The sequence below is a fragment of the Elaeis guineensis genome, chromosome 2, assembly GCF_000442705.2.
Source record: "Elaeis guineensis isolate ETL-2024a chromosome 2, EG11, whole genome shotgun sequence".
NCBI lineage: Eukaryota > Viridiplantae > Streptophyta > Magnoliopsida > Arecales > Arecaceae > Elaeis > Elaeis guineensis.
In genome coordinates, this window is record NC_025994.2 from 91,757,590 (window position 1) to 91,785,197 (window position 27,608).

The 27,608-nt window shown below is 35.4% G+C and overlaps 1 protein-coding gene across 3 annotated transcripts; it reads right to left on the reverse strand.

The window, feature by feature from the left end:
* Window positions 1–268: 268 nt before the first annotated feature.
* LOC105053375 (probable D-2-hydroxyglutarate dehydrogenase, mitochondrial) lies at window positions 269–25,711 on the reverse strand. Of its 3 annotated transcripts, none has more exons than XM_010934500.3 (15): window positions 25,524–25,711; window positions 23,046–23,383; window positions 21,262–21,363; window positions 18,613–18,660; window positions 17,119–17,189; window positions 16,299–16,417; window positions 14,959–15,054; window positions 14,753–14,862; window positions 10,814–10,894; window positions 7,656–7,756; window positions 4,001–4,109; window positions 2,672–2,810; window positions 2,415–2,500; window positions 2,201–2,326; window positions 269–717 (listed from the first exon to the last, which is right to left on the reverse strand). In XM_010934500.3, the coding sequence occupies exons 1-15, from the start codon at window positions 25,636–25,638 to the stop codon at window positions 628–630; spliced, it is 1,731 nt and encodes a 576-aa protein (XP_010932802.1). In that variant the 5' UTR covers window positions 25,639–25,711; the 3' UTR covers window positions 269–627. The 3 variants fall into 3 exon arrangements, with proteins under 3 accessions (XP_010932802.1, XP_010932808.1, XP_073108277.1); XM_010934506.3 differs by having other exon boundaries at window positions 2,672–2,777; window positions 25,524–25,710; XM_073252176.1 differs by having other exon boundaries at window positions 23,046–23,396; window positions 25,524–25,666.
* Window positions 25,712–27,608: the final 1,897 nt, after the last annotated feature.

The window sequence follows — 27,608 nt, forward strand, 5'->3', positions numbered from 1 at the left end:
GCAAGTGCTAAATCCGCAGTAGGTAAGAGAGCCCGCAGGCGAAGCATTTTTCTTGTGATTCCTATCCATGCATTACTTCCAGAGGAAAGGATTAAATCATGGATTGTAGGCCGTAAATAAAATTATCCAACTGTCTAAATGTCCAATTGATTTGATTCAAGATTGAAAGAATATAATTTAGAATGACAATGCAAATTCTAATAAAGCATCCTAATATATATTTATACACATATGTAGAACCAAAAAGAGGCATCAAACAATGAGAACATCATCCAAAAAAAAATATTACTTCATTTTCTAGTATATTTATTCTTACCTTCAGTTTGCAACCTCTATTCTATCTGTTGGGTGAGGTGGTAAGATTATAACATCCCAGGAAATACATATCTAACATGGTTGCAGATTGTTGTCAATAAGTTGAACTAAAACAAAACATGTCTGGCTGAGCCGCTGAAATGATCAAGACTCTACACATAAAATGTAGTGAAACTTCATAAAATTTCACCATCTTATTATGAACCATTTGTTTGATGACAATAGCCACTGGTGGCACCTAATTAAACATACATCTCGAAAAATCAGCATGCATGAACTAGAATCTTTCAGATGGATTTTTACTGAAGAACATTATTGTAGCATGGACTGAGGGAGGACTTTGTAAGGGTTCAATATCCCACTGGGGTCCAATAATTTCTTGATAGATGCCATTAGTTGCACCTGCTCACACAGAATACACAATTGAGAAATAAGAACTTCAACATTATATAATTATTAATGAAAACCCACAATGCACTAAATAGCATCAGACAACAGCGATGATTTTGAAATTCAAACTCATAAATTCATCATCATATGTACTGAAAAAAAAAAGTAAGAGGAGGCACACTTGTACAGCTTCATAAATTCATCTTTAGATGAGCACACAATGGTGCCACCCTGTGTGATCAGCTTCATACATCATCCTAATTCTAGATGAACTATCAACACTTGTGTAAAAAGAAAAAGTATCAAACTCCCTAGATTTTTCAAAGATCTCCCTGTTATCTCAGGGCATTTCAAATTTGATAAGAAGGGGAAAAATGTACACATCTTACTTTTTACACAACCACAAAGGTTTGAACCCTCCAGATCTCCCCCAAGGGCAAGCCTAAATCAGAGTCATTCCAACCAACTGAGCTAACAATTTTTGGCCATATAGCTGTTTCTTTTATAGGATAACAAATATTTCTTTTGGTTTGTGATCAAATTACACTTGGTGTAACATAAGAGTTGCGCCCTTTTTAGATTACATGTGAGGGACCTACATTGATCATCCAAGCTGTTGAATATGATCGATTATCTCTAAACTATTTGCATATAAAAACTATGTGATTTTTGAGACCCCTAGCCTATGTATCAAATAGTCAAAAAAAATATATTGTTCATATTATTTGAACTATCTAATTTTTTATTACTTGATGCATAGACTAAAGAACTCCAAATCATATGATTTTTAGTATGCAAACAGTTTAAAGATAATAACAGATCACATCCAATGGCTTAGATATGGCACTCCCCATTGTCCAATTCAAAAAAAGGTGCAAATCTCTATAATAATTACACCAGGTGTAACTTTATCATAAACGTTATCTTACCATACCATTCAGATAATATGTAAAATATGAACATTTAAATTTTCAAGATATTCATCTAGTCCATTGACTTGATAAATGCACAATTGCAGTTGGTATCTGTATAATCTCAGTTAGAATTTTTTCATATAAAGTATGAGAAAAACCAAAATCTTCAAGATTTCTAGAGATGAAAACCCATGAAAGAGTTATGTTACTACACATTTAGCAGTTACCAAATTGGTTTCTCCAGCATTCAACCATATTTAAAATCTTACATATTGATATTCAAGGTATGGTATTTACAATGTCAGTAATTTTAGGAGACTTGATCCTAGGAGCATACAAAAGCTCTGTATTCACAAAAGAAATAGTACAAATTACATATATGATCATATGAATTGCACTACTGTGGTTCTGGGAACCTAATGCAGTTCAAGAAAAACAAATTTTGTTGAAGCAACTAACATATTAACATATTTAAAGTAATTAATACCACTGAAGACAACACTGAATTCTGAGAGGGGAGTAAGAACTGCAGCAACTCAACAATTAATGATAAATTTGACAAGCAAGCGGAAGTTATTTACAGTTTCTGGAGACTTGCTGTAATGAATCTTGTCTGCTTTCATCAATCCTAAACCATGTTCTGCACTGATACTTCCTCTATGTGTTGAGGTCCACTCATAGACGAAAGGTTCAATTTGTGCAAGAATCTGCAATATTTACTACATATGAGACCACTGATATGGTAAATAAATATCATTCTGCTATGAGCTGTTAACCACAAATGAGGAGATTTACATTATTATCATACTGCTTTGTTATGATATTTAAGTGCAGATTTCCATCTCCAAGATGGCCATACCCCACTACCTTAGCTTTCTCACCTGAGGTGTGAAATCAAGACATACTAGATCAAATAATTACCAAGAACCACAAATTTGTACGCCAACATTGGCTGAATTATGAAAAATAAGAGAGACTAAATTACAAAAGACAGTAACAGTTTGCAAGCTACATTTACAATATTAAATTGAAGCAATAGTAAAGTTAACTACCAAGCCGTGGACGCATTTCTTCAACAATATCATAGAGTTTTTCAACAGGTAGTGATAAGTCATACTTATAGACTGCTCCTGCTTTCACCGTTGCTTCTGACATACCCTGCCAACACATGGCTTTTCTGAACATCAATTTCTGATCAATTTAAGAATTTAATCACTTCATTGCCAAGTCATCAATAACATTTTAAATTAATAAAAAAAGGGGGAATATTTTTACAAATGATGGTGATGGAGTATTTAAGATCACTCCCAGGTTGCATCAGATGCAGATGACATAAAACTAAGAAGAAACAAATTAAAAGCTTAGCGTCCATGCTCCAGATTAAAATGATTAGACCAATGACTTATGTGTGGTGCAATATAAATGGAGATATTCCCATCCACAGTACATGAAGTTATTTTGTAGAATGCTTTCCACAGTCTAGGAAAGCACAGATTCAATCCAGAATAACATCAGCAGCAGCAGCAACACTTTTCCCACTAATTATGGGGTTGGCTCTAAGTATAGAAGGCTCAATGAAAATGTAAAGGCAAAGTTAGGCAAGAGAAGGGCTTGTCATGAAAATATATGGCCAATCAAGGGAAACCTACAATATTGGCTGCAGTTCAAGTTCACAGCAACAAGAAGCAACCCTCCAAAATTCCCCTTAATCACTAGGAGTCTACATGAAAGCTTAAAATGATGACTTTTGATAAATGGAGTTGCAACATCTCAAAGGCAAAAATAAACCAGAAAACCATATAAAACACCATCCAAAATTCAGTCCAAATTATGGATTTTAAACTATTTAATACAGTTACCCGAGTATTATGGACTTATAGTATATGAGCTTTTCATAATATTTGCAGCATGTGAATGACACCAACTGGATTATTAATGTGGGAACATGGTCGCATGTTTCCCTTTGAATATTCATATAATTTAAGCATTGCAAAACATTGAACACCGCCAACTTGATTAATGATATGTATTAGTATCAAGCAAATAAATTTTTTCTTCAACATTAAAGAACACTGTCTTAGCATATCCTCCCGAGCCAGTGTAAGCTGGTTAAACAATAAATGTGCCCCATTGGCTCCTAACCAACATAAGCAAAACATGCAATACTTTAATGCTTGCTGAATGTTTTGCTAGTTTATTTTTCTAGTCCAGCTATTGTCTAGCTTAAGATTTATGGTACCCGTGATCTTAATTTTGGATCCCACTCCAAGGAAAAGACGGGGTGGAGGAATTAAATGAGGAACATAAAATTATGACAGAGACATGGTAGCAAAAATTTTGGGGAAGAAAAAAACTAGAAATATAAACTGTAAAAGACAAACCTCACGAATTTGCCAAAATGAGGATGCTTGGTTAATATCTTGAGCAATTGCACCATCTGATATAAGACCACCTTCCATTGAGCGTAATAGAAAAGCTTCAAGTTTTGCTCTACAAATTGTTACCAAAAGAAGATGTTAGACCTTAATAATTATTTCATATCAAATGAGAACATTGAAGATAATGCACAACATTAGACCAATTTGAGTTGTAATAGATGAAGAACATTAAAACATAAACCTATCATGTAATGTTAATCCCAAATGACATTGTTAAGTCAAAAGCAAAAATTAAGCTATATCCAAAACATATTGCACTTTGAAAGGATTTTGGTCCAGAAAGTTAACGTTAACAATTTATTTTTCTTTCATTAGGTGATTCAGCTTTTTGGCTTATATCAGAAGGCAAACCATATAAACTCAACAACTTCAAAACAAGGCGGTTATAAGAAAATACAAAATTATAGATCTGAACAAAGTTACAAAAAGCATCTTTTTTCTTTTGAATGACACAACAAGCAGCGATGACCTCAACCCATAATATCCCATAACGGATCTTCATTTTAAAACAGCAGCTAACTTCAATGTACAAGGCTAACTCCAAAGACAGGCACATGTTGTTGTTTGGCTTTTCTCTAATGTGAAGGACAAATAATGATGCTGGGAGAGTAAAAAGATAGGAATACCTAGTATAAAGGCTTATACTCATGGATGTAACTCGTAGATTGATATTTTATGAACTTGCAACTATAATATGCTGATGTTCATATCTTAAAATTGCATAAATGGTGACATGGGAATTAAATTTTATAATCTTAACGCTTATTTTACTGAAAAGGTTTGTTTCCTTGTATGCATTGCACCTTAAACAATTCATATCTAATGATAATTTGGGATAAGATTAGAGTTGATCAAGATGAACACTTGATTTTAACTTTGGCATGATTCAATATGTTCTGCCGAGTGTTGACTATTAACACAAATTACTGATGACTTATTGAATCATGACAATTTGTGTGCCTGTACACCATCACATTAGATGATGATTACAGATTGGATATGTACTTTGTACTCTTTATGTGTGTACACTGACATATTGGTGCCATGATCACCTTATGTCATGTAAGCAAATTGTTGCACTTTTAGCAGATAATATGTATAGTATTTGGTTTTCAGAACCATTCCAAATTGGACAGGTTGGGGCATGCCAAATTGGACAGGCAAGAAAACGGGATGGTTCCAGGAGGAAAAACGGCATATGCCGGTGCCGAGGAAGAAAGAAAGGAAAACAGAGGAAAAGAGAGAGAGAGAAGGAGAGGGAGAGGCTGCCAGGGACCGGTTGTGGCCCTCTGTGGCCGTCGGAGGGCCGCGGAAGCCTCTGTAGCTCGATTCGTCCGATAGGACTGCCGCAATGAGTGAGAAAGAGAAGAGAGACTGCCAGAGATGGGAGGACGGGACGGCGGAGGGCCCACTAGAGGTCTATGGATAGCCGTCGTGGCCACCGGATGACGGAAGTGGTGCAAGCAGAGTCACGGCCGTGGAACAAGGACAACCACCCCTATTCACGTGTTGGTCATTTTTTAAAAAGGAAGATGAATAGTGAAGCTGGCACTTGGTTTGCCGGCTTTACTTTTTAAGAATTCTAAAAAAATTAAAAATACTGAAGTTGGCAATCGATTTGCTAGCTTCACTATTTCAATACTTTTTTAAAAAAATCCAGAAACAGTGAAGTCAGTATTTTTTTAAAAAAGTCTAGAAACAGTGAAGCCGGCAATAGGATAAAAAAGTCCAAAAATAATGAAGTCAGTACTTTTTTAAAAAAGTCCAGAAACAGTGAAGCCAGCAAACCCATTGCCGACTTCACTATTGTCGGGCTTTTTTAAAAAAGCCCTTGAAAAAAAATTCTTTAAGCCCCTGTTTCATGACTACAGAGCCGGAGGTGGTGTTTATACCGCTTGATGGCGTGATGACCATCGTAGCCAGCTGGATGCCCTCCGACGGCCTCTTCGTCGGACCCCCCTCAGTCTAGTTCTTCCTCCCTCTCTCTCCTCTCTTTTCTCTCGTGGACAACGTGGAGCCACGGTGGCCACCGTGGCCCTAAAAGGGCCCATGCAGCCCTCAAGTGGCCACCAACGGCGTCTCCACCGCCTCAACCACCTTCCCTCCCCTCTCTCTTTCTCTTCCCCTCTTTTCCTCCCCGGTTCATCCCTTCCTCCCTTCATCGATTCGCACCGATCCGATCCGATACAGTGCCATGCCGGACCGTGCCGTCGGCCAGTTGGAATGGCCACCGATACCAATATTCAAAATCTTGATGTATACTACGTTTAAACTATTGTTTGGGTGACAATCCTTGAAGAACCTGCCACCCAAGACAAAGCTAATGGGTCTAGGATGGAAGTAATTGATCTGGATCATAAATAGATTGGCACAACTAGCCCACTTATTAATCTGCATAGTCTGGGTCCATGTCAAGGAGCTTGAACTAGACTAACCCAATTAATAATCAGGATAAACTTATGTTTACAACAAAAAAAAACAATAGGCTAATCAGTTACGAAATTTACTGTTGGACAAAATTACATGCCATGTATGTAGGGGATTAATAGTAAAGAAAGAAAGTAGAGCATTGATCATCCTAAAATACAAGAGAAAATTGATGCTTGTGGTTAATAATGCCACCAAATTTCTCCAATTCAAGTTAGATATTCAGTAGTGTTCCAATTTGTGCTAATGCTATTCAATGGACTAATGTTCTTTTTTTTTTTTCCAGGTCACGATTTTTTTAATCAAGGTTTTAAATCCCATGGAACAAAGATGTCCTATAGAATGGGATGCCCCGTTGTCCCCTCCCGTCCTGTCATAACAGTAATCCCGATCATGTATCCTGGTGGATATCCTCCATCTTTTTTCCCTTCTTCTTTTCTTTCTTTCTTTCTTTCTTTTTTTCTCTTCCTTCTTTTCTTTCTTTTCCTCTACCTTCCTTTCTTTCCTCTCCTTTGTCTTGCTTTTTCTTCTCCCTTCCCTTCTTTTTTTTATTTTTCTTCTTCTTTCCTTTCATTTTTTTCTTTTCCTTCATCTTTCTTTCCTTTTCTTCTTTCCTCTTTCTTCTTCTCTCCCTGTGTGGATGGATTTTGAGTCATGAGCCCATCCCAATCCCGTTTTCTCATAGAAAAGGGACAGGATAGCCAGGACACCCCCCATCCCACCAAGACATAAAACCTTGCTTTTAATACTTATTCTTATTACTGTGTCTTAAGTCTATTTGCTTCCTTTTCTTGCTTTGCCTATTCAACATCTTTTTCTTCCAACAATCATAATGTCACCAAAGTGCAAAGGGCCCGATTATTGTAATGTCTTCTTTTCTTTCAAAGTAACATACATGCGGATCCACTTTTTTCCAAAAGAAATTACCTACATTAGCAAGAAGAAAAATCATACAAGTTTTTATCTTACAGACATAATCTGCAAGGAACCACCAGTTATATTACATGAGGCTGTCATTACTCAGAAATCCAAAAAAAACTGAACTTGGAAATTAAACAAAAACTAGAAAGGATAAATGCCTTGGGTAACATGATATGAGGAACATATTAGAAAAGCATGTTAAACAATAAACAGAGATCATGATTGTCAAATATCAAGATGTCCAACTTACTTATCATATGATTCATCACTACCAGTAGTCTCAATAAGAACATAGAAATTGTATGATGAGGATGGAAATGGATTGCGAGCTCCATCCATGTGAGCCAAGACCTTCATATCCAAGTAAACAAAAACATTAGAAGTCTGATATATAAATAACACCTGGAAAGTTGAGTTTTTAAACATTTTGCCTTGAGAAACAGTTATGAACAGTCAGAATTACATCAAGAAGCATGAGTACAGTTTACAATATCTATGGATTAAGAATAGCTTCCTAAATCACTATAAAAATTGTCATAATGTGGAGGCATGCAAAACAATCTTGGTGAATAAAGGTTCAGTCCAGAAAAAGTAGATGGTCAGCGCATTTTATGTCGATTATGTTCATCCCTAAGGGACATTTTGTTGAGAGTCAAGAACACTGTAAAGGGTGAGGGAGGCATGGATGATAAAAACCTCAGTGCACTTTGATATTGCCTTGCAGGGTAAGTGGTGGTGAAATTCTTACAAGGTACAGAGCCATCTGGGAGGAACCAGATCATGATAAGCTACAACTGAAGGAGATCCGCCTCAGGTTGTAGAAGTCTTCCCTGTTGGCTCGAGAATTGATGGTTGGCAGACACCTTTTGTGTACTTTATTCCCAAGGCTTTTCAAAATATGTGATAATAAGAATAGTCTGATCTACAAACAAGCTGGAATCAGCAACTGTAGAAAATTATGGTCTCCTGAACCTTATAATCTTCTAAATGTTGGTAGAGGATGACTTTACACAAATTATGAAACATACTTGAAGAGGTCTGTCTTACCTTAGGGAATGCCACTTGCAGGTGGAGATGAGATGACTCTATTCTCAGTTAGATTCTTCAATAAGTTTATCAACAGCGAAGGTTTCATCTCAGAAAGTCAGTGCTAACTCTCTGTGAAAGTGCCTGGTCCCAGACAGTTAAAATTTTCGTGGCTTACAATTATTAACAATAAGATGCTGAATTGGTATTACCTATGCAAGAGGAACTGGATGGCTTCACAAGGTTGTCTTTTTTCTGCTAGTCATTTGGAAATGGATAGTCACCTCTTTCTAAATTGATGATCCATCAAATTCATTCAGCGGCATTTCAAACATAGTAAGATCAGCATTTCAAACAACTGTCCAGCGATCTGACTCTGCTTCAGTAGTCCTGGAGAATCTTTAAGGTAAAGTGCTTGGATTAAAGGGTACAATTCTCGTCTCAGCAATTTGCTGGTGCATCTAGTCAGGGAAGGCTGGGTAAATTTTCACCAAAAAATGAAATCCTTCGGAAGATTTGTATTTTGTTGTATGACTAGACAAAGACATTCTAAAGAAAAAATCTTGAAGATTTTAGGTCCTTGTTAAGTGTTTGAACTCTGAACTTTGAACCTTGCAGGGGATCTTCAGGCCTTTTTCTCCTTTTTCTGCTGGTGGGCACTACTCTGTGGGGCACTTTGGTAATGAAAACTTGATTGCAGTTAGCCTTAGAAAGAATGGCAATTTCAAATGACAGCATAGACTTATTATAAAAATAAAATTTGAATCTAAACCACAATTTTCAGATAACAAAATGCACCATTAGATTTATGCATCATATTACAACTAATTATGGTGAATTAAGAAAACACAGAGAAAATAGATGCAACTGCAACCAACTTAAATTACTACAACAAAAGCAGCCTTGTCCCATCAAAGATGGGATTGGTCATAGAATATGAAACTAACCAAGGACATGTGGTGACTAAAGATTGAACAAAATTTTGTAACTACTACATAACCCCATGATGACCTTATATAAGTACAACCATGCTTGGCTTATGCAGCTAAGCCAGTTAGCTGTGGAGAAGGGCAGCCAGAAAAGGTGCCTCCTAAACTCTAATTCGGATGCCAAAGCTTCTAGTACTAGTATCCTTCTAGTCTAGCACTACATTACAACTAGAACTAATTCCACAGTATGCCGGAAGCTCAACTACTTGAATGCAAGGTCTTATTATACCAGACTACCAGTCAATTAATTCCAATAAAAAAAATTTAAATAATGACCTTTCAAATTTTTTGGTACCAAAATGCACATTCCAACGAGTCTAAAGCTTAAATCTCCACCTTGCCTCATCTATGTCTGCCTGCACCTTTCCATCTGCCCTATCCTTTTAATAAGATCTCTTACTCTTCAAACTATAGATCACCAACCATCTGGATCAGTATTTCCCAAAATTTATCCTCTATTAGTAGAACTTCCAGGCTCTTTGTAATTTTTCATTTTTAACCTTATCCTTGAGAACCCCTCGTATCTTCATTATTGCTTTATTTATCTTTTGTGAATGCATTTCTCACATTGTCAAATGCTTCAATTCATACAATATAGCAGGCCTGATTGTTGTCTTCCCGCATTTTCCCCAAGCCTCCACAACATGCGTCTGTCAAGGCTCTACCTACAGAGCACAAATGATTCACACAGTTGTAGTTACACTCTCATATATTTCTTTGATGATCCTATTGTTACATAGGGGAATAGATCACATTTTTATAGAACACTAAACCTTAAACAGCATGATATTACATTCTTTTTCCAGCTTAATGATGTGTGGTTCCTCTTTTTCACCCTAAGTGTTCCCACCAACTGGCAAGGCAAGAAAATCACCTTAGTTGTTAATTAACTACCATCAGCATCCAGCCATAACCTAACATCATGTTTCCCTCTCACCCTCTCTCAACTTCCATAGTGAAGCTAATAAGTTATTCACCAATACTTACTGTAGATTTATAATGATGCATTTATTAATATGCACAAGTTTCTTTTAAAATTTCAACATCAATGGCTAAAAAGCCACCAATACCACTCCTAAAGCCATTTATACCCGAAGAAACGTAGGCTGACTTTCAGGTGCAACTGACATATTAATATAATATTTAAACACAATGATCAACTGAAGTACTTCTACTTGCCTCTGAATTTCATTTAACTAAAAACAATACATTTCGCAATTGGAGGCATTAATGTCTTACCAAATTATCAGAAATTAGCATAAAATACAGTATAGGTGATGACCATCAGATAGATTGAAAATTACAAGTAGAAGATGTGTCTAATGCAAAAAAAAAAAAAAAAAAAAAAAAAAACAAGGGGGGAAAAAAGAGAACACGGTACACATAAACTTACCATATCCATAGCATCGCTATCCATAAATTCAAATGCAGAAATAGCCTCACCTAGTTCCCTCTTGGCTTCCAGTAATAACTTCTGAAAGCATAAAAAATAAGTCAACTGATGAGTATCGGATCAATGGATTTTGAAATCACCAGAATTCATGCAAAAGACAAAAATAAAAATAAAAAATAAAAAAATGAAAAATAAAAATAAAAATGAAAAATCAAACACAAAGACTTGGTTTATTGATGTGTCCCTCCACTGTATACATGCATACCTTGATAGACTACTTTTCTACATACACTCATGTGTGTGTCTTACACAGGTGTTTTCTAATGGCATGATTGTCAGTGCCAGACACTAAATATTCTTAAAATCTTCTGGTAAAACAATATAGAATATTTGCATACTCGTATAATTGGCTATAGAATAAAGTTCTTTTACCTTGTATCTAAAAGAATCACCATTGTGATTAGATAAATCACTTTCGCATCCATGAAATACAAAACAAACACAAAGATGTAATCATAATTATAAGTTTTATTCATAAATAAACTAGCCATTTGTAGAGTTCAAGCATTGTTAAGAGGCCATCAAGCAACAATTGGATGGTATCATTTACAAAATGTTCTCTTAGGTTAAAAATTAGAGAACTAAAGCTTTTCGTTGAACCCCAACTCTTGAACAACCTTAGATGCTAAAGTTGACAAAACCTTAGCATGATCTCAAATATATTTCCTGGCATTCAAAATCTAAAAAAAAATTGCTTCAACCATTCTCAAAATAAATCCATAGCTTGTTAAGAAACCTGCCTTACAATTTAATCCACTTTGAAGGTTCCTTGGATCCCAGTTTTGAAGTCCAGGCCAGAAGATACTAATGGAATCACATATTGGGAAACATCTACTTTCACAAGTTGATCTATGCCCATACACATATGTAGTTTCATAGAAGCCTTAAGTTGATCTTATCATTTCTTGTAAGGGTAGGTGAACCAACCCAAAATATTACGAATCAAGATCTACTGGTAGTAGCCAACCCCCCCTGTTGAAAATTCAACATGTAACAAAAGACACATCGATTTGTTTAGATGAGCAAGCAGTTATTTTTCATTCATGTAAATTGCAGATATAAGGATATACAAAACTTAATTATAATAAAATTGATGCAAACAAATGTGTTGAAGTAGTGGACTCCCAAAGTGCCAAAACTAACAAGATGATTCATATAAATTTCTATTCATAGTTATGTAACTTGATGGGCAAGAGGTGGAAAAGATCTCATGTCTAAATATCTCAAAGGGAAAGAATGTGCTCAGTTGGTCATGATTGTGGAAGACCAGTAGAATCACAATCTGCATGCAACTATGAGGGAATAAGCTGATTAAGGTAACATTGGTACATGGGGATGTCTGTTGCAAAGTTAGTACAAATCAAATTACAAGTATCTCAATGGGGTGGCAATGGTAAAGTGGACAGTGAACTAGCAGTGTTAAAATTCGATAATAAACTAGTAAAGTGGATAGTGAAAAAGAAGAAACAAGATCTCATCTAAATTAAGAAAGACAAAATTAAAAGCCGCAAGTAATGCATAATGCATCCATAGTATTTTAACTATAGATCTCCTGGTGTAAATGCATGATGACAGTCTAATATATGTTTAAAAATCAAGAAAAGGAATAATGAGAAAACAACCACCCAGCCAATGGAAAGGATAAAGAAGAGGGTCAAAAACTATGCAAACTGCCGAGCATGAGAGGGGGACAAGATTGGTAAAGAGCATAAAAGAGAAGATGCTTAAAGAAGTTGATGTCACTAGACCCCTGCATCCATCAAAATAAATGATCATTGTATGCATGTCCTTCAAGTCTACAATAAGACAGACATAGCCAAGTGACATATAGCTTTGGTTATTTCAATAAGATAAAGAAAATCAAAACAAAAGCAACCAATGTCACAAAATTAAGAATAGCAAGGAGATCAATAGCATGAATGTTGAAAAGGAGACATGCTCATTATGACAAGGGGAAGATAATTTAATAAAGTATAATCTAAGAAATCTCCAATTCTTGACTGAAGGTTTGGTAGGAAGAATCACACAAAGGAGATGATGGTACTAACTCCAAGATGTGATAGAATCTGCCTTTGTTTTTTATAGAAAAAGAATTCACTGAAGGCACACAAGAAAAAGTGAAAAACAAAGAAGATGCACAGTGCTGCAAGTCATTAGACAACTTAAAGAAGTCAAAAACCGAAACTTTTAATGGCCTCTATAGAATGAGAAAAATTGATGGTAGAAAGACTTGATCAAACATTAAACCTACAGATTATTATGCATGAGAAGTAATCATGTAAAACAAGTATCGCCATCAATTAACAAATATATTCTTAGCCACTCTTAAAATCAGGGGGAAACTAGAATGCAGCAAGTCATAAGGCGAATTGGAGATGACAGGCTCAATATCGAAAAGAACCACGGATCGATGATGACCGTAAACATGTTCAGGCCTACAATGTGTAGAAGAGGTATAAGAAACACAGGAGCCAATACAAACCAAATATCTATATCATGGTGTATAAATTGTATAAATGATCTATATGCAGTATCATAAAGCAAATATATAGATTATAGAATCCAAAGACACCACTGCCAATACTGAACAAGAAGAAATATGGCAAGATGGTTATGTTATTAAGCAACCGGACCTGCTGTTGGTCCCAATCAGAAAGATCAGAAAGATAGTTGAAACATGACACGATATTAAGATATCAAGTCAAGAAGTTCAGATGTGACATGATATTAATATATCAAGGCAACACTGAATCTAGAAATACAAAAAGAGGTGATATAACCATACAAAAAGATCCGAGAGTGTAAAGGGAGTGACTTAACAAAACAAAGTTAAGAGTGTGCTGTTATAGAACAACCATAACTAAAAGAAGTGTCACTAATACCTGTCATAAGAGTAGAGGTATTTGTAGCAATAATGGTGGGATAAAGCTAAAAGGCTGCTTGATTGAATGGCACATCCTTGGTAGCAAGAGCTGAATGCAGAGCTAATCAATATGGCAGGTAGTTAGCTGCAAGGAGTATTTGGTGGCACCAAAAAAAAGGTTTGGGGAATTAAAAATTGGTGCAAGAACCCTTAAGAATCAGCTTTACTGTGGTGTATAGGAGAAAGGAGAGGGTGCCTGTGGCCACATAGTTCAATCTTCAACATAAGAATATAAGATTAAGAATAATTAATAAAGGTTCTGACAATTTATATATCATTGATCCTCAGAAGTATACTTTTATAATGATATAAAAGAAGCTAAACTCATATCCTTCAGCAACTAGTATATGTCTGGATTTGGCGCCATAAAGAAGGCATGAAGTTGAAGCATTAGAAAAGTGCTTAATATATCATATTCTTAATGGACCAAATGAGGAAGTGCCACTCCAGCATCACGATCCTCCAGATGGTGCAATCCAAATAGAAGTCCAAAGCTTATGCAGAACTTGAAAAGTTCTAGACATGTTTCTAGACTTCTAGTAGCTGAATGTTTAACCACTGAAGGGCAAAATTTTGCACATCACCCTTCCTTACATGACCAGAGAGGTAAAAATCTTAGTTGCTTTCTCATTATCCCCTTGGCTAAAATGCCTCCTTAAAAGACTCTGTCCTCACCGCTATCACTTCTTCAATACTTCTAAATTAATACACTTAATTTCAAACCAGGATCTGGAGTCTGTGGAATTTTACCATTAAAACATTTTTCCTTACTATCATTCCAGCGAAAACCTAAAAATAATTTGATATCAATGAAGAACATAACTATTATTAAATTCTTCACCTGGTTACATAACTATAATAACCAAATAATTATGCACTTAAATTTTCAGGTATACCATTAAGATTTGAATTTTATAGAGTACACCAAAACATAAAGATAAGGAGGAATTTCATACCTGACAGCTTAAAAAATCTTTACAGGCAAGCAGTGCAAGATTTGTCGATAATAGCTTAGGAGGCGTAAGTATTGAGACCTTCGTGACAATCCCCAAAGAACCTTCACTGCCTAAACCAGTTAAATTATTCATATGCTACTATCCTCTACTACCAAAATTATTTATACACAAAGCAAGATCTGATCTTGATATGATTTTATGTGTACCAATAAATAAGTGCTTCAAATCATATCCTGTATTATCTTTACGTAACGTCCCAAGCATGTCAAGAACAGTTCCATCAGCTAGTACAACTTCAAGCCCTGAAACATATAAACAAGGTCTTAAACATCTAGCAGGAGAGATGATGAGTGGCAAAATATATGAAGAAATGTGCAAAACCATAATGGAATCAGTAAGTAATCAAGCATTTATTAACAAATACAAAATAAAGAAGAAATTAACTGAACAAGAAAACCAGTAGAGTATACTTTGAAACTTAATGAATAAGCAATATTTCTTTTTTATATTTATTGGAAGCTGCTGCCAAAGAAATCATCTGATAATATCTCATCTTTCCTTACAAATCTCACTCAACTTCTAATAAAATACAAAAAATAGTTTTGTCACTATACATATCTCTTGATCAACAAGAAATACAACTGTACAACTCGGCAACTTGAAATAATCATAACCAGTGCAACAAGAACTGCCAATAACAAGAGAATAAACCATGCTGTAAGCACAAGCACATGCATAATTCACCTAAAAATGAAATAAATTGGTGTGAAGATAACACTTTCAATTCAGATTGTTTCAGCTCAAATGAGTCATGCCATTGCAGAGGCATGCCAATATTTCCACTATGGAGATTATAAATAATCTCATTAGGATCCATAGTATATGAGCAGCTATTGAACAGGATAGTGTATGATCAACTGCTGTTTGGTCTCATACTTTAGGCCTACTTATCAGTAAGCATGAAATAAGCGAATACCTACAAAGTACCAGTATTTTGTCTTTCACGATCCCCAGTGACTGCTGTCCAGCTAAAATAGAAAAGGGAGCACAGATTGCTCACACTTCATGCATGCTCTCTCCACTCCACTTGAATTTTTTTTTTTTTTGTTCCTCTTCTTGTGTTTCCTTTATTTCTTTCTTTTCCCTGTGAAGATCTGTTGCTTTTAATGAATTTAATTTTTGAGTAACCAAGATATGTTGGCTATTTATTTTGATTCACCTAATAGCCCTTATAAGCATTAAAAGAGAACAAGTACAAATTAAATAGTTTCAAAGCAATAATACGTGGGAACTGGGAACAGAATTAAAAAAATAAATTTAAAGGCAATCAAATAACAGGAGATGAAAAAAATGACATGAGAAATGACTAGGACAGTGCTTTAATCACAAACCCAGCATTAAAAAATAAAAAAATATCAGCTCTAATATAGTGATATATGACACTTATGAAGGAACCAACTAAAGACATTACGTGAACTAGCAGATGTACTAGCATGAAACTTTTGTCCCCCCCCCAACAGACATAAAATTTTGATATTATCCTCACCAAGAATGTTTCCATGAAGTGATCCATAACGTATAAAGTGTAAGCCACCAGCATTGGTTGAAACATTTCCACCAATTTGACAACTTCCTTTTGCCCCCAAGTCAAGGGGCATGATAAATCTAAGGAAAAGAAAATAATGGGAATCAATATCCAAATGCAAATAGAATTGTGAATCTGCAAATGCTTCAAGGCTATTTTTGGTATTTCAGTCAAAACATTATACAATATCTATAGAACTTCCATGGTTTTAAGAGACTAATAGGTTTATAGTTGCTACCTCAAATCTTTTGTCCTGCTCCAAATAAAGACCTAAAAAGCAACTCTATCTTGCATTAAACACAGGCACTGTTGACAATCTCATTTAGTTGAGACAATGGAAGTGTCGATAGCAAAATTGCAGTAATAGATGGCAAAGACAAAAGACTGAAAAAAAAATATAGATAATATATATTTTTGTAGACATTTTCCATGCCAAAATTTCAAATTTATGTTAGACATGTCACATGCACATGGGGCGAGAATGGGGATAAAATGCTAGAAGAAGAATTTGAGCCCAAATATTATATCTTCTACTATATTCCAATGCGAATTACTCTCTCTTTTTCTTTAAGGAGGCAATAGTAAATCTGTGTACAAATATTTCAACAATACACATAAAAATCATGGCCTTATTCTTTGAAACTAAATAATGGAGGACAAGAGTGATTCTTATTGCATAATTTTGCAAATAATTATGCCCCATTTGCAACTATGACTCTTCAACCAGCGCTCTATGCATGTCTGCCACATAATTTCAAATTACAGATAAATATGTTCTTACCCTTCATTTGCTAAGAATGAATTTAGGTTCTCCAGTATACATCCAGCTTCACATATTAGAATACCATTCACCTGAAAACAACATGTCATATATCATGACCAGGTTGTTTCTTCAGAAAGATAGCATGATGTTGACTCTGGCTAAACTACCACCATGAGAAATTTTATGACAGGCCATCAGGTAGTTTTCTACTATACGATAACAAACAGTTCATACACTGAAGGAAGAATGTTGAGCGGTGAAGAGAGAGATTCCCTGATTGCAAGGAAGCACTAACAGACTTGCCAACAAAGTCAGAGGGAAACAATAAAAAAGGACCCCTTCAAAGAAGCCAAGGGATACATCATACATGAATGCATCCCCAAAGAGTACTCATCATTCTTGTTTTCCTTGACCTATAAAGTTATCATTCATGAACCCTCAGAAGTGGCCTACAAGCAGCCTCCTGATCATCAGCAACCTCTCCACTTTGCATATCACTTATTGCATGCTCCCCTATGGCCTAAAGTGGTATCCAATGCCTATTTTCAGAGTGCAATTTCTGATGTTGGCTTCAGGAAACTACAAAGCATATGTATGAGAAATGTCATATACCTCTTTGATGGTAATATAATCCTACCCCCGCACCAATTATATGTCACTCCAAGCAATGATGCATCTATAATTGCATCCTTCAAGCTGCCTTTTCAACAGCACATAGGGCTTTGTTCTGTGACTCTCAGATCTAAGATTCTGATGAAAATTCCATCGAGTAGCGTCCAGCACCTATATATTCTGAATAATGTCTTCAATATGTTGCTAGTCTTATTTTAGATATTGCCCGAAAGATTTTCCAAATTGCGATTCTTGTGTTATTACAGAATTAAATGTAATGTACATGATTATTTCAGTGACATATCATCCAGAACCAAATGGAGAGAATATATTAAACAAAAATCATCCATTAGGGCCATTACACCCACTCTAGCATTTATCATCAAACCTTTAGCAAAGCATCACATATCATCACCATTTTTTATCAAGGCCAACTTTAGTTCATATAAAGATTGATGATGTATTTATTTTTACCATACTGGAAATCCACGGACCATGCACTTCTGATAATGCAGTTACCAAATGCACTCACCAAAAAAAAAAAAAGGTGAAGAAACCACTATTTTAGCAGTTAAGATGCTTTAAATTTAAAAAATATGCAGATAATTAGATGTTTCGACTAGTTTAGCTTCCTACCGCATGATCCCAATTTAAACTACTTAGAACCAAATAAAATTACTGGCACAATATCTTTTGATACAAACAAGCATTTGTCTTTAGAATCTTAAAATTTTCTTTTTACTAATATCAATTTAGATGACAATCTACAAACTTCTTAGAGACACAGGAAGTCCAGAATTTAAAACCATATCAAAATGGCAAGCCAATGGAGAATATATGTGGGAATGCACAATGAAACAGGTTTTTAAGGGATCTATTCAGAAACATATATATACCTACCTTGTCGAGGGAAATTATCTGGTCCATTGAAGCAAGACTTATGATAACCTGCAAAGTAAATTACTTGGATTAAGAGGAAATAAAAATTTTTCATAAGAAAATTCGAAATGTTCTTCAAAAAAAAAAAAAGAAAGAAAGAAAGAAAAACTCGAGTTTGATATCTTTCATCTTTAGTTAATGCCTCTGTGTGTTCCTTTCCAAATACAGGCACAAGACTTTGGTAAGGATAAAAATCATGAAAAGATACATTCAGTAGCAAGTAGCTAAATATTTACTTTTTCCGATGTTAATAGTCACTTTTAATTTTTGTGCAAACATATACATGTGCACCATCACACCACATGTCCACATACATGCCTAATTCTACCAACATACACACCCATAAACATGTTATAAATAGACTCATCTATAAAGGTTAAAATGTCTCTCTTTTAAAAAAAATATGCCATAATGATTATGGTTAGTTCTATAACACATAAAAAAGTAGTATGTGCAACTATCATAATTGAATACTCTAATATACCAGTGCTTACAAAGTTGATTCATATTATACCTACTCTCCCAATAAATATGGTAATGCATTCTTAATGGTACAAAAAACCTCCATATATTCAGTTCACTATGTCCAGTATTGCTGAAGTGTACTACATAACTCGTTCAGGCCAATAAAGTACAGAAAAACTAACTTATAAAAAAATAACAAAATAGATATATGTAGGGTTGGCATATAGTACTCCAAGGGACTATTGGGATTTGTGAGTGTTTCCACAGTGCATAAATGATCAATATAACATTTGGACTCATCGAAGTGAAATAAGAAAAGACAAAAGTGTATTCAAGTTGGTACCGATGGCATCTCAAAAAACATAATGCCACTTGTTAATGCACCAATAAAATGAACAATATACCCATTGGTTTTTTCCATTTCATGTGAACAGTGATAAAAGGTGTGTTGATCATCACTGCTGTGTGCTAAGATGCCCCATATATCCGATGTGTATTTTAAGTTTATAACCCTGCACATACATCAAAAGAGAGCTGAGCTCTATTCTTACCACTAATATTCACATTTTTTAGACAAATCTTATCAACACAAAATACGGGATCAAGATTCATCGCCTCGATACTGGACCATGTACCAGCACCATCCTATTGATGTGTCAATATGCCCGGTATTGGGGGCAGTTCGGCATATTGACACTAGGTACGTCTCCTATACCGCACGTACCACTTTGGTATCAGTATGTACTGGTACTGATCTATATGGCAAACCATGTACACAATAAGTCATCGAAGTTGAGCTTTGAGAATCCATTTTGTTATCATGATCTACAACAGTCAAAGTACCCCAAAACTGAATACTGACTTAAAATAACCCTGGATTATTGATCAATAGCTCTAGTTACTTTTGAAACCACAAGCAAAATAAAATCATCTTGTCCTGCCACTGAGAAATGTTCATTTGTAACCACTCAGTATCGTAAGAAACCACCATAGCATTTGATTTTTGAATGAGACAACTGATACATCATAGATCATGAATAACAAGATGGTCCCAGTCATAGATTCATCATGCAATTTACACCAGTAGGATCTGGCTCAAATCTGACCAGCAGAATTCTAGTTCAACTCAATCTATTCAATCAAACTACCTACCTTATCTTGTTTTGCATGGTTGGTTCAAGATGATTCAAACTCACATATTTCAGTTTCAATATTCATTTTTACAAAAGAGATGTCAAATTGACTTGACACGAAATTGATTAAATATTACTTAGGCTTTGATCAACAAATCAACCAGATGATGTTTGAAAGGGCATACGTTATGGCAGTGTTAAAATCCACCTGGGAATACAAACAAAAGAATAGAAGCTGCAAAGCTTTCAGAAAACAAATTAATTGAATGGAATGATATACCTGCAGTTTGAATGGCAGAAAAGTTGAAAAATTTAAATGACATAAAATTTAAAGAGTTGGATAATTTTGAACATGGTATGGCATTTAATTATAATATTCACCAGCGTTGACAGGATGATATAAAACAGTTTCCAATCTTCAAGAACTTATGAAATTCATCGAGTTGTCACAGAGAAAGGAGCACCATGAGAGGCTGCAATGGGGAATAATTAGAATTCAGTTGATAACAAAGAAAATAAGCTCTCCATGTTCTATCAGTTTTCGTAGTTCTGGCTGATGCCTCAACAAACAGAAATTTTGACGCTGACAAGTCCAGAGAGAGGTTCCGCATGTGGCATCTTGAAGCCGATGGATGATAATAAGGAATTTGATCGCACACTATTCCTTATAATATGCAAGAATAGAAAAATGACAAAAAATGCATCATTATTTACTGCTTCGGGGATGGTGATATGGGAATATAGAGCAATCATCAGGATTCTATCTTGTTATAGACAAGTAAAGATAAAGTTTGTTATGACACCCCAAATCTCAACCAGGACTTATTTACTTGAAATGGACACTAGAAAAAAGAACTGTGGAGGATAGAAAACTCTATCTTTTCTTTATTTCAGAAAGAAGAAGAAAGTTCTTTTTCATCCATTCAAAACAAACCAAATCTATCCTGCTTCTTGGTGATACTAAGAAGCATTACATATCCAGCTAAAAACAAATAAACTACAACAATATTACCTCATCATAAACAGGAACACTTCCTCCTACTAGACCTGTGTTCCCACCTTGGGGGACAATGGCCAAATGTCTGGAGTTGCAATGGTGAAGAATCTTAGACACCTGTGAAATAAAGGATATATAAGAAGATGAAACTGAACTATTACACTTTGGTCCTAAATATCATCGATTGTCTATGGTGGAAGAACAAAAATCGCAAATCAATATGAACTGCATTAGTAGTCACAAATGTGAACAAGAAAATGAATAATCCAAAATGCCAGAAAGCAAAGTTAAGAGCTTGTTGCATGAAAAAATCTTACAGGATATTTAATATGGTTCTCAGAGTTTGTAATCAAAGAAATATGAATTACCATAGATGCATGAATAAATTATTTCCTCAAAATACTACTACTGGGACTTCAAAAGCTAAGAATAAAGAATGTACTATAAGAGATTTTAAAATTCTATCAAAGGTATATGCAAAACAAAGAACAATTATTTTAGATGATATTCTGATTATTATTGTGAAAGTAGGATGGTAGCCTATTGAAATGTACTTAATTGCATTGTGGACATGATAAGCATGTTATCCTGACATTTATCTTTTTTCATTGTATGTACATAATTAAGTATCAAATTGATGAATCTCACATCCTTGGTGCAGTATATTGCTCATTGGATGCAACACTTTCTAATTGTATAAATATGACTTGTGACATAATTGGATGTTGTATGTTATATTGGGCACTTGCACACACATTTTCAAGAGTCAAAGACCATTGGATGGAGATCATCTTGAAAGTTCTGAGACCCTGTTCTGGAAGACACAGCCATCATCAGGCAAGCATGCCATTAAATTGAATTGCTGCTAGGCACTAATACTAATACTAACATATATTACTAGATCAGGGAAACCCATATCCAGAGGAGACACATGCCACTGCTGGGGTCATCAAGGGAGATTTCAAAGTAAAATATTCAAAATATTTAAAACACTTTAATAGGATCAATGCAAGGCCTGAATCTAAGATGTGCAGAATCAAGCAAGAATCCCAACACATCTAGAGCCTAAATCATCTTTAACTTTAGAACTCAGCTACCTGAATTGGGAACGATGCAGGAGCAGGAGCAGATTCAGGTGCAGCTGTAGGAAGTGAATCTCTCAAAGAACTTTAAGGTAAGAAACACTTAGGAAGCAGGTTGGATTTGTAGCATTGTAGGTGGAAGTATTTGACTATTTAGTTTGGAATCTAAAGAAGCAAAACTGGAGAATTACATAAGGGTACAGCATCATTCAAAAATAAGCCAATTGGCATGAAAATTGTGGGAGAAATCTGTTTAAAATGACTAGTAAGTTTTTGCACCAATTAAATGTGGTCTTAGGATTAAAGCAAATGATAAACATATGAAGAGGCCTTGTAATATTGATAGACAATTGCACCATCTACATGGAATTGTACTTACGAGCCACACAGAGCTATGACAGAATGAATGACTGTTTAACAAGAACCATTCAGAATTCTGCCACATATATCTTCTAGTTATTTAGACAGCTATAAACAAGGGATCATATGGACTTAACAACATATAATTATGGCCGGTTAAATTTGACATATTTCTGATAGGTAATACAAAATTATGAGAAGGTGTTTTATCCTGTTCTGTCTCTTTTGTTTATCTATAATTGACCACTCTTTCAGTTAACATCAAAATTAATTTTGTTCTACAGGATATGGAGCTACATGAAAATCAACAAGCAATAATGATAAAAATTTAAATTCAATATACTTGAGAACACTTACCTCTTCAGTGTTTCTAGGTAAAAGCAAAAGCTGGCTTGAACCTTTATATTTCCGCATCCAATCCACATTTGCAGCTGACAGTCTATCTTCATCCTGAACAACATTTTTATCACCTAACATACTCTTGAAGTAGCCAATGTCATCAGAATTTAATTTTGAAAATGATGGACTCCTCTGGATATTTATGGCTGCAGATGTAAATGATCTCTGATGGATTCCATAAGTTCGACTATAGTGAACTTGCATTATATCACATGATGTCTGGGAATTCAGCTTCCGATAGAGTTTTGATGGTGGTTTGAACATACTTGTAGCTTTACCATGTGTATGAGGTAAGCCTGTACATAAGGCCTAAAGTAAGCTGTAATAAACCAAAAAATTCATGATTGCATTATCCATTAGCTGTTTACACTAATGGTAATTCCATTATTTAGCAAGAAAGAGATGTGTATCACCACAGCAATTTTTGCTGATTATATAGTGAGTGTATTTATGCAAATAGAAGGTACCAAGTCTAGACTATTGTTAATGCAATGCAATGAGACAGATATAAGCCAAAGCCCAATAAATTGCTATTATTTTCAAAAAACCATGTGTACATGTAAATATGTATATATGTGTCTGTATGTACATATGCATAGATGTAACATGTATATGCCCATATGAACACATGATAGGTGTGACATTCATATGTATTATTTCATCATAGCACGAGCCTTGCATGAAATTGTACAATTTTTTCGCAATGTAGATATAAGATCTTTAGAGTGGTGTCTTGCATATAGGACGTGTACCCTAAATCCGCATGCTTTGTTTCATGATATAGCAACCTCAAAGATCCTCAAGGAAGCTTTGGAGGCCTACTATGCAGCATCAGCTCATCCTTGACAGTTGGATAAAATATTTTGAATTTTTCATGGTCAACATAGATTACCAGCATATTTTGATGCATCTTTTCTTTTACCACCAATGTTCAGACTTGAATTGAAGTCATTAATAGAGTAAGCGACCAGAGTTTTCACCCCTCTATTATCCAGAGTACTTCACATGCAGCACACCTTATAATACTTCCAAAACTTGCCATTGTGGCACTAGCTTGGACCTCCCCATGTTAGCCATCATTGCTGTGCAAGGATTCATGTCCTAATGGTACCCATGAAGCCTAGTACTATACCACTATGATGAGAAAACAGTTCTTAGGATGACCCTGGACACCTGGGTCACAGAATAGGACATCCCAACCATCTTGATTGGTACCAATATCAGGATGGTTGCATCCTAACACTGCGGATGGCCTAACATCCAGGGACAATTTTTTCTTTTTTTCCCTTCTTCCTTCTTATTGTGAGCAGTTGTCCCGGCCAATTCTGACCCGTCCAGGTACCAAAACTTTAATATTTGCCATTGTAGCTACGATGAACATGTTTGGTGGGTGGAATCATAGGCACAGCATGTTCCCTCCATGAAAGAATATCCTTATGTTTGACATCTTTGCAGAACCACATTGTCTAATTCCTTATTAGACAGTTCCAATAATCATTGACAGATGCTCATCTTTTCCTCCATTTACCAAGAAGAAAGTCAATAATTAGCTTATTCTGATTTTCTCTAGATGCTAAATTGGCCCTAGATTCCAACTTTTGACGACCCTAATATATGAACCCATTTTCTAAGAAAATCACATCGGAATCATCAAATTTAATACGAGATCATCCCACATAGCTACCAATAAGCCAATGTTTATGAGTCATGAAACTGGAAATCCTCAGTACAAACATGATGTTCTTGATGCCTAGATAATCATAAACAATAAAATTGTCTCTAATTTTCAGAATTAAAAGCAATAGTTACTTGGAGCAGAGTTTCACCAATATTAACCGGTGATAACTAGTCAGCAAACAATAAATCCTCAGTAAAAACTCGCCAAGAGACCCAAGTAGTATGACAAATAGACTAGAAATAAGACATATATCTAGGCGATACATAGTCAAATCCCCGTTATCTTGTTCCAATTCCATAGCCATTATCTGACGTTGCTGGTTTCAAGAATCACAGCACCACCAAGAAATTCTAACCCTCTCTCATAGTGCATTGCAATCCAACGAACAAAGATCTTGAAAAGATCGTGATCTTCTAGAATGATAAAACTGGTTCTCGTTCTAACTCTCAAAGATCTTAAAGATCACAAATCAAAGCCATTAGGAGATGTTCTTGACACCGTTAGATTTTCTTGAACGACAAAATTGGCTCTAATTCTTCAAATAATTCAAGAATCACCACACCAAGTTCGGCATGAGACGTTGTTGATGCCATTTCAGATCTTCTTGAACGATAAAATCTGTTCTAATTCTTCAATATCCTAAAGATCGTGACATCAATTCAGCCGTAAACGCTGTCGATAACTTTGTAGATCTTCTTGAACGATAACAATTATTCCAATTCCCGTACGATTTGTGAAAAAAAGAAAAGGATTGGTACCTGGAGCGGAGATTGACGCGGGTTCTTGGGAGCAGAGGGGCGGGCGCCGGACGAGGGAGTGGCTTTGGGAGCAGCAGTAGCCGGCAAGAAACTGCGACGCCCTCCGTCTCGCCATGACTCCACTGCTATCTCCTACCTGGAATGTACAATGTTAGGGACGAGCGGGAGACGCAGGGTAGCGATTCATTGGACCCATTATGATCGCTTGCCGATATCGTGGATGGACGGCAGGGATGTAACGAGAGCGATATTCCGACGGATGACGGAATCTTAGTTGAACTAGGTGCACCGGTGAATATAAGGTACCTTTGACCGATAGTTGTGGTACCGTCTGATCATAGTTAGATGGAGTTGATTTGCCTTCTCTCTTTTTCTTTTTCCTTCTTTTTTTTTTTTCTTTTTTTTTTTTTTTTGGGTGACACCGAGGGGCAGCCGTGGAAGGAACGGTCACAGGTACGAGCAGAAGCTCAACCATAACGAAGAACCAGAAGTAATACAAAGACTATAAACAAGCGAAAAGGCTGAACATATGATAGAGCGATGCAACAGCTCCAAAGAGATGATAAGCAGACCCATGGAAACAGAAGTCTTTAGTAAACCCTTGACTAGGAACACATATATGAGAAACCTACAAACAGCCAGCAACCTCCAAAGAACCGAATATTATAGCCAAACAAAGACTACAGAGAAGGAGACGGAGCAGAGCCTATCTATCAGCAATATTAGAATTCTGGGCACATGAGTGAGGCGAGATATAAGCCAATCAGTAGAGGAGGATATCGAAATAAAAATATGTATCATGTTATCAACCAAAACTTGAGAGAAAACAGCCCAAAGTCTGAAGTGATCTCATGACTTGTCTTGTGAGATAAAATGATCCAAAGTGGTATTAGAAAGATCCAAATCCATATTCAAGTAAGTAGGCCATTGTAAAAAAGGAATATTAGGACATTATGGATCATGTGGAATATTAACATAGGCCCCGTTATCAATTTGCCATATAAACTGAATGTATGTATGAATGTAGAATACCATGGTTCACGGATGCCTTATACATCTCCGCGTCGCAGTTTCATTCTTTTTCTTTTTCTTTTTCTTTTTTGGTACGACACTATTTTTCTTCATTAATCACCAGAGTTTTGCACATGGGCATGCAGGAAAATTGGTATCATTTTTTGACGCAATACCATCAACTGAAACCCCATAATTAGTTCAAACCCACGACGTTTAGGGAGATTGTGTATTTTGGAGCAAGCTATGTATCTGCACTATTAGTAATTTCTTCTTTTCTTTTTTAAGATGAGTTTTAAGTTACTAAATTAAAAAAAAAAAAAAAAGGTGGAGTCAAATGCTTGGATAAAACTGAAGCCCAAGCATTTGCATCAAATTGTAGAGACTCCATGGAGTCAAATGCTTGGCTAAAACTGAAACCCAAGCATTCTTAGAGATTCTAGACATATGTTTATGGAAGAAAGAGTGTATTTGGAAAAAAGAAAGAGATAAGCTTTCAATCAAGATGTTCTCACCTTTCCAGTTCAGCCTCTTGCTAAAATCGACACCCTTCCTTGACAACTCTTATTTGAATCTAGACTCTATACAATCCAAATATTTGCATCATATGTAGTAAGAATTTTAATCTGATTTTTATCTTACTTTTACTTGGTCCAGATCTGTAGCACTGAATAAAGTATATGTATTAAACATAAAATTATCTATGAATAAATGAGTAGTGAAGGTTTTATATCTGTTATCTACTACTAGAATTTAAGTATGCTCTCCACATGAAAGTAGAAGTCAATGGGTAGAATAGGAATGTGGAAATGGTAAAATATGAAGGATAATGCCATAATCTATACAATACATGGAAGGGGAGTTTAGAGCTCCCCCATTACAATGTCATTTTATAGGAGAGTTTGGAATCCTCTTATAAGCTTCTTCTTCTTTTTTTTTTTTTTTTCAAACTCTTTTTTTTTTCAAATTCTTTTTTTCAAGCACTTTTTTTTTTTTTTAGTTTCAAGGGGTGAGGGGGTGTAAAATCACCTCATAAACAATCTATTCAATGGAGTGCCAGTGTTTTTTTTTTCT

Coding starts and splice junctions, on each gene's coding strand:
- LOC105053375 (XM_010934500.3), bottom strand. CDS start 25,638: ATGGCGAGACGGAGGGCGTCGCAGTTTCTTGCCGGCTACTGCTGCTCC. Junction 10,895..14,752: donor AAGATTTTTTAAGCTGTCAG/GTATGAAATTCC, acceptor TTATGCTTTCAG/AAGTTATTACTGGAAGCCAA. Junction 4,110..7,655: donor AGTGATGAATCATATGATAA/GTAAGTTGGACA, acceptor AACAATTTGTAG/AGCAAAACTTGAAGCTTTTC.